The sequence below is a fragment of the Coenobita brevimanus genome, chromosome 28 (genome assembly GCF_032717465.1).
Source record: "Coenobita brevimanus isolate Jiangsu-jjx chromosome 28, ASM3271746v2, whole genome shotgun sequence".
Taxonomy (NCBI): domain Eukaryota; kingdom Metazoa; phylum Arthropoda; class Malacostraca; order Decapoda; family Coenobitidae; genus Coenobita; species Coenobita brevimanus.
Genome location: NC_136981.1, coordinates 33,431,847 through 33,440,403, shown reverse-complemented (window position 1 = coordinate 33,440,403; position 8,557 = coordinate 33,431,847). Strand labels below are relative to the sequence as shown.

Below are 8,557 nucleotides of genomic sequence, written 5' to 3'. Positions count from 1 at the left end.
TCGGAGAAGTTATTACTATTATTACAATACTGAGTATTCATCCTAAAATGTGAACATGGTCCAGTTGATATATATTGTTTTACCTGTCTCTATTTATATTATTACAAAATTATAAACTCCAATGCTCTATTGTATATGATGCGTAATATTCATTAATATATACATACATACATCGTCATTTTATTGTAAATACTATTACATACATTCCATTACATTTATTAAGTTGGAGCAATATATCATATTGTAGGAATAAAACTATGTAAACAATATAACAAAATTTATTCAACATCACTTTCAAAGAAGACGTCATCATCTTCATCATCACTGGCGATGTTGATAATAATGGGTTCCACTCCCTCGTGTATGTTGTCAGTCTTCCAGTATTCTTCTTCAAATTTGCGGGAGTGCTGAACAGCCCCCGTCCACACGTCCTTGTGTACCATATGCCTGGCTTCCTCCAATCTATCCTGTAGGTCCGTCCGGCTAAACCGTTGTAGTGTGCAGCACACATGGCGCTTCATACAGCCCCATACTTGCTCGATGGCGTTGAGTTCTGGGTGGCCAGGTGGCAACCGTATGACCTCGTGGCCCCACATACGGATGGTGTTGTCGATTTTATTCTGGGGTTGTGGGCGGTTCTGCTGGCAAAGGAGCAGCAGCTCAGGGCGAGTGGCAGCAGGTGGGATGGAAATTTTGTGCTGCTCCAGCCATCTGATGAGGTCCGCCTTCCTGGTGGCTGTGGTAGGGCATCGACTCTCCTCTGTTAGCTGACTGTGGTAAGGTGCATTATCCAGTACAAGCACCGATGGGTTTGGCAGTGACGGAAGGAGCTGCGTTGTTAGCCATCGCTGGAACAGTTCTCCGTTCATTTCCCCATGATAGTCACCCTGGTTACTTTTGGCTGGGTAGCACAGGTAGGAACCGTCAACAAAACCTTCGTCCGTGCCAGCTGCGACCACCACAAATCGCTCCCCTTCACCAGGTGGTACCTGACGACTGTAGGTGGTGCTGATGGAAGCCTGAGTGGTATCCACCCACTCCCTACTGTGGCCCATCCTGGTGGTAAACCATGTCTCATCCACATACACCACCATTCTTCCCTCCTTCCGGTGGCGTTGTAGAGCCCGGAGAGCGGCTATCCGACGACACACCACCTCCAGCGATTCCCTCCTCACATACATCTTGCGTTGTGACACTCTGTATCGGAATCCCATGGTGTGCATGATCCGCCAAACTGTTGTTTCAGAGGTATCCTTGGGGATAATACCAGCTGTTTTCAGATCAGCTAATATGACACTGAGTGTGAAATGTTGTCTTTCTGAAAACTTTCTGTGGATGTGGCGGCGTATTGCACCGACAGTAAAGTTCTCGAAGCATCCCGTGTAGGTTGTGGACGGTGGTGCTGGTGTGGAAGGGGAGGATGTGGCGGCTTTGCTGACAATGCTCCTCATTGTTGACACACTCGTCCCCATGATGTTCGCAACTCGCTTGTAAGGCCTGTGTGCATAAAGATCATTGTTGTTATATTTTGCATTTCTTCTATAATATGACATTACGACATAATACAGTCTGCCTTACTGTTATATATGTTAACGTGTACACATAACATAAAACAGAAAAAAAATTTGATATAGATAGCAAGTTCACTTACACAGGAGTGTCTATTACATCAATACTCGCATAATGGAAAATATGGTAGGTTATTATAGTCATAAAAGACTCGAAGGAAAAGGGTGTTGTGGCTCAATCTTTACCCAGAGCCTTATGAACCAGCAGCATCTTACTTTGCTTTCACAGCCAGAGACCTCGTTCTCCCCTATAAATAACTGACTCCAAGATTATTGGTATAATTGTTATCCATGAGATCATTATGATTTTTTTTTTCAGTGATTCTGCCAACATTATTATACACTTATATAGCAACAGTACCGATTGAATTTTTTTGGTGTAATTTTTACTTTTTATACCATTGTATAGCAAATGCTCGAAGAAAATAAAGTGAAGTGGGTGGTTATTATGCCCGCCGTATTCAAAGAAACACAGCACATATACTATAAACATGGACAAAACTATGTACTCACCTATTCACACTTATGTAAGTTCGACCACGGGTGCTTTCCCTCTTGAACAAAGTGGCAAGACGAATGATAAAAGCAGTCCTGCATTAACGAAGGCAACGGGAAGACATTGTAGATACTGTTGTTAGTGGGCGTGCCTCGACATTCAATGATCTATCCCCTGTACCTGCTGATGTCATAACCTCGGGAAGGGCAAGGGGGGGGTACCTCAGAGAGGGGGGAAGTGATACGGGAGACTGAGGATATTCAATGAAAGCATAAATTGCTTATTAAAAGTAAAAGATGAACAAATAAAGCAACCATGAACGATTTTATTTGGTTGCCCAAAAACAAAGCTGACTTCATATTTTTGGTAACCGTAGATACATCGGTAATGATACGGCCATAACAACGTAATTAGCCAATGATTTTATGGTCGTTTGACCCACTCTGGTTTTCATGGCCACACACAACAGTAGGTAACTGTGTTAAATAATATTACTAATGTATGATAAGTATATACATACTGTCATATTCAAATATTATGTATGCAATTAGAATGAAAAAAGAAAACGGAAGTGCAAAGATGGGAGAGGGATGGTGTGACTGGGAGTGCAGAGGGAAACGGGGAGGAGGTGAACGCGATATTGCGGGGTAGGGAAGGAATGGTCAGAGGGTTGTTCAGGGTGTTAGTCAAGGAGCTACCCCACACAGTCGCACTCGTCCGTTTTTGTATAACACCTTAGATTTGATGACTGGATTAGGCTTAATATCCTTCAGTAAACTCCTAATGTAACATATGTAGCAGTATGGTTTAAGGGTCATAAATTAGGCCCGGATGTCAAAAGTACTGTGTTGAAATATCATACTGATCCAACGATTCGCTTAGGAGATATTTGCGAAAAACAGCGCAACTCCGCCTCTGAAATGGATAGTAAGTAGGAAGAAGAGAGCAGATATTTGAAAGACATTGGAGAGATAAATGGAGTAAAAGTTACAGGGAATGAAAACAAAAGGCATCGCCTACAGCACGGCACGATGACAGCCAAATTATGAAGAAGGGAACGGATATCGAATAACAAAAGTCTTACTGTTCTCACATGACGAAACTGGGCAGCTTACAGAACTTGAAAACTATGCCATGGTTTCATGAAAAGCAATAAGCCTTACTGATCAGGAAGGAATGAGACTCCTGGATTACAAGTCAAATCAACTCTCCAGTCTGAATACAGCTGACCATCAACTGTGCTGAAAGGGGTTAGGGAACGTTCTCGGGTTAATACAAATTCAGTAGAGTTGCAGGAAGGAAGGTAACGGTAACGTGAATGCTGAGGAGTGGTGAAAAGAGCTTTTACAGTATATAGAAACACAAAAATATGAAGAATGATAGCCAGATTAATCTAATGAGAGGTGCAGGGAAGGTATGAAAAGAAGTATGAGGAAGGTAGCGATTGGTAACGAATGAGGTCAGTCTCTTCAAAAATGTCTCCTGGCGCCTCTGATTTACCTAATTGTATCGTTCTGTTGTGAGTCTTTCAACCGCTACTTTTGAGAAAGGCTACCTTGATTTAAAGGAATAATTTCTTAAATTAAAGCAGGAGATAAAATCTCTCAGATAAGAGAAAGCTGAGTTGAAAGAGTTAGTAGAAGAGTTGTTTGAGGCGAAGGATGAGAGAAAGGTTAATAGATGAAACTTGTGAATAATAGTGCAGCTATGTTCACCCTTAAAATGCAAGCGAGTGTGAGGTGTATGAATGTACTCAACGCTTTGCGTGACGAGTGCGAGATGGAGGATATGAGTGATATGGAGTGTGAGGGGTCTCGCAGAAGTCCGGGTAGTGTCGGACCGTCTCGACCGGCCACTGAGGTAACACGAGTCAAAAGTAGTAAAAATATTGCTCTAGTTGGAGATTCTCAGGCAAGATGTTTAAACAAAGAACTCCATACATCACTCACAAAGCATTTTATGTGTCTTGTGCCAAGGTAGGGAATGTATGCGATATTGATAGACATCATGAAAGATAATGGAGGTAATCACCTTTGCTGTATCAGCGTTGGAAGAAATTTAATGATGCTGGTACGAATGTGATTGAGGTACTATTGCAGCAATAAAAAGAGATGTTAAACAAAGTTAGGAGGAAGGGTGGGAATCCTGTTGTCCTTGGAGCTCTCCCGAGAAGAGCTGGTAGGGAGTGGATATCCAGATCATTAGGACTAAACTGTCTCCCGGACAAGTAAGGAAAGGACCATGGAATACCATTCATTGACAACTGAGACAGGTTCTACATTCACTATGCTAAGTACAGCAAGGATGGGATACATCTCAGTAGGTAGGGGCTTTCTCCTTTTGCTTTGTCAGTGGATAGGGAACTAGGGGAGTTTTGTTCGGATTTAAGTGTTAGATATTTGCTTCCTTTTTTTTATAACAGAACAGAGGAAGGAAAAACAAATGATATTCTTTTAAATAACAGAATAGAGGAAGGAAAAAACAAATGAATAAAAAAAGTAATCCATACACCAGATTACTGGCATCCTCCATTCATAAATAATCCGTAACAAATGGACTTGAACAGCTGTGGGTTGAAGTTTGGGGGGAAATTAATCCGGGGAAGCGAGTTCCAGGGGGATTCAGTTTGAGGAATTAAAAGAATTCTGATAGGCAGAAGTTCTGCATATGGCTGTGTGACATTCCAGTCATGAGCATTACCAGATGCCCGTGTAGCATGAGGGAAGGCATGAAGATGGACACAAAATCGTCTGAGCATTTGCCATAAAAGTATCTATCTATCTATCTATAGCCCGACGCCCTAATCCCGCAAAGGGTGGCCGCAGACAAAACGCCTCCAGGTCACTCTGTCACCCACCATTTGACTCCCCTCCCCCCAACTCACCCCCCCCTCCCTCATATACCTCTCAACTCCATCCCTCCACCTCATCCTCGGTCTACCCCTCCCTCTCCCTCCCTCCACCTCACCTACATACACCCTCTTAGCCAGTCTTTCATTCTCCATCCTCTCCACATGTCCAAACCACCTCAGTGTATTTCTCCTAATCTTTTCAACCACATCCACATCTACCCCACCACGTTCCTTCACTTCTTCATTCGTCAACCTGTCCCTCCACGTCACTCCACATGCTCCTCTCAAGTAACTCATTTCCACTGCTCTCACTCTTGACTTGTTCCCTTCTTGCAAGGTCCACGCCTCACTTCCATACGTCAGGGTAGGGATCACAATACCATCATGCAGTGACTTCTTAACTTCCATACTCACCTCCCTATTTCTCATCACTGCTTTCAGTGTACCAACAACCTTCCTTCCCTGCTGTACCCTTTCATTTACTTCATCCCCCAAAGTTCCATCCTTACTCATCACACTACCCAAGTACTTGAATGCACTCACATTCTCCATATCCTCACCATCCAACCTCACTGCACACTCTGTGACTTCATTCCTCTCAAACACCATAACTTTACTTTTGTTTACATTAACTTTCAGCTTCCTCCTCCTACACACTGTCCCAAATTCATTCACCAAACCTTGCAACTCCCATTCATCTTCACTCAACAATACTGTATCATCAGCAAACAGCAACACCGGAAGCTTCCAAATCTCAACCTCATTCATTAGGGCCACCCCCACATCCACTGCCCTACCTTGAACCTCCTTTACCACCCCATCCATATATATATTAAACAGCCATGGAGACATTACACACCCCTGTTTCAGTCCCACATTGAGATCAAAGAACTCACTCAGCTCACCATCCACTCGCACCGTAGCCCTAGCTCCCTCATACATACTCTTCACAGCACTCAACAATTTCCCCTCCACTCCATATATTCTTAATACCTTCCACATACCTTGCCTATCTATTCTGTCATAAGCTTTCTCCAAGTCCATGAAGGCAGCATACACTTTCCTTCCCTTCTCTAGATACTTCTCCACTAAACATCTTAGAACAAATATCTGGTCTACACACCCTTTTCCCTTCCTAAATCCCCCTTGTTCTTCTCCAACTAGCTCCTCTGTCATATGCCTAACCCTATCAATGAGTATTCTACCATATATTTTACCAGTCACACTAAGAAGGCAAATACCCCTATGGTTACCACATACTTCTCTCTCCCCTTTTCCTTTGTACAGAGGAACAATTATACCTGATTTCCAGTCCTCTGGAACCCTTCCCTCTTCCCAAGCCAATCTACACAACTTCCATATCCACTCCACAACAATCTCACCCCCATACCTAAGCATTTCACCACACACTCCATCAATTCCTGGGGCCTTTCTCAGCTTAATCTTCTTCATCGCTTCCACTACTTCCGACCTACTGATCTCTTCCTCCCTCCTCTCATCTCTTCTTCTCCCAGCCATTCCCCAACCACTTATACTCACACTGCTCTCACTCTCTACATTCAACAAATCCTCAAAGTGCTCCTTCCATCTCCTCACTTTCTCTCTCTTCTCCACCAACAATCTATTATTCCTATCCTTCACTCCCCTACTATTTCCCCTTTCACACTGCCTTACTTTCTTTATCTCCTTCCAAAACAATTTCTTACTCTCCCTCCATTTCACACTCAGATTCCTCCCAAACTCTTCATCCACTTTCTTCTTACTCTCCTTCACCAGTCTCTTAACCTCCCTTCTCCTGCTCACATATACCTCTCTCTTCTCTCTCTCATCTTCTCTCCTACCTCTACTCGCCAACCATTCACCATATGCCTTCTTCTTTTGTTCCACAGCTCGTTTCACCTCATCATTCCACCATGCTGTCCCTTGCACACCCTTGCATCTCCTCCTCACTCCACAAACCGCCTCACATGCTGCGCTTATCTCTTCCGTGAATATCTTACATACGTCTTCCACCCCTTCCATCTGCTCTAGCTCATACCTTCCCAATCTTTCTTCCACTATGCTCTTATACTCTGTCCTTTTCTCACTATCTTGCAATTTCTCCACTCTTCTCACAGGAGCTGCTTCCTCCTGTCTTCCCCTTCGCCTCCTCAACCACTTTCTTTTGCAGCTCTACCTTGGCCATCACTAAGTGATGGTCCGAGACTCCATTCCCCCACCCTCTCCACACTCTTGCATCCAACACTTGTCTTCTCATTCGCTCATCCACACACACGTAGTCTATCATTGCCTTTCGTTCAACAAGTTCACCATCCATCCTCCTCATTACTCTCCATGTATACCGGTGGATCATCTTATGAAGAAAGTAGGTGTTGGCTATTGCCAACCCCTTACCAGCACAGATGTCCACCAAAGCACTACCATTCCCATCTACTTCAGCTGGCACACCCCACTGACCAACCACTCCATCCACTCGTACATTCCCAACTTTGCCATTCATGTCTCCAATCAACAGCACTCTCTCGCTCCTCTCAAACTTGTCCATACATGCTTCTACTCTCGCCCAAAACTCATCTTTCACTCTTGCCACTCGATCCTCTGTTGGAGCATAAACACATACAATCGCCCATGCTTGTATACCTACTTTCATCCTCACCCATACAATCCTTGCACCCACTGTTCCATACTCTCTTATATTCTCCTTCCACTTCTTGCTTATCATCAGACATACTCCCTCTCTTGCCCTCTCATTCTCACTGACTCCCGCACACATACCTACACCGTATTCCCATTCTCTCATCCTTTCACCTTTCCATTTAGTTTCAGTCAATCCACATATATCCACTTTTGCATCCTCAAGCACCTGGACAATCTCTCTCTCTTTCACTTCATCATTCATTCCTCTCACATTCCACATTCCTAACCTCAGAATGTCCTCTGTCCGTTCCTTAGTCGTCAACGTATGGTCCGTCCGGGTCCGAGGCGCTTTATTTGCTTTTTTAGTTAGTTCCTTTTACGGGGTGGGGCACTAACCCACCACCAACCCTTTTAGTCGCCTCGTACGACAAGCAGGGATACTGGGGGAGTATTCTTGAAACCCCCCTACCCCCAGGGCAACATTCCTTCTTACTTGTAGGGGAGTTAGTTTATTTCTAACAGCAGGGTCATTACAAATTCCAACGGCTTTGTTCTGAATTTTGTCTAGTTGTTTTAGTGCAACCTCTCCACATCCATTCCACAGGGGTGGGCGGTATTCTAGCTAAGGGAGCACATGACTTATAAATTACAGCTAACTGCTTGTCAGTGAAGAAGTTACGGGCAGTGTACAATAATCCAAGTTTCTTAGAGGCAGTTTTAGCAAGTGATCTGACATGAGAGGTCCAGCAAAGGTCATTGTTAATCTTCTCGGGCACCATAAGTTTTCAATAAGTTTTGGTTCCGTGCACAGAACCAAAACCTCGTTCAGGCTGGTTCCGCTCACGCAGAAAGGAAAAAAATTCTATAGCCCAATTTACCCTTGGAAATTGCTTATATTGTTATAAATCGCATCCCATCATATTCGCTCATGTTTATACTATGAGATAAGAAAATAAACATAAAACAGATGAATAAATGTACAGAAATGAAGCCAGAAAAAAACTT

The 8,557-nt window shown here is 43.6% G+C and overlaps 1 protein-coding gene across 1 annotated transcript; it reads right to left on the bottom strand.

Annotated features, from left to right (window-relative positions):
* Nucleotides 1-278: 278 nt before the first annotated feature.
* Nucleotides 279-8,309, bottom strand: LOC145394775 (uncharacterized). Its single transcript, XM_080268554.1, has 3 exons — nucleotides 8,287-8,309; nucleotides 2,082-2,159; nucleotides 279-1,497 (listed from the first exon to the last, which is right to left on the bottom strand). The coding sequence occupies exons 1-3, from the start codon at nucleotides 8,307-8,309 to the stop codon at nucleotides 279-281; spliced, it is 1,320 nt and encodes a 439-aa protein (XP_080124680.1).
* Between the last annotated feature and the right edge of the window lie 248 nt (nucleotides 8,310-8,557).

Coding starts and splice junctions, on each gene's coding strand:
- LOC145394775 (XM_080268554.1), bottom strand. CDS start 8,309: ATGACCTTTGCTGGACCTCTCAT. Junction 2,160..8,286: donor ACCTTTGCTGGACCTCTCAT/GTCAGATCACTT, acceptor TCGTTAATGCAG/GACTGCTTTTATCATTCGTC. Junction 1,498..2,081: donor ACTTACATAAGTGTGAATAG/GTGAGTACATAG, acceptor TTATGCACACAG/GCCTTACAAGCGAGTTGCGA.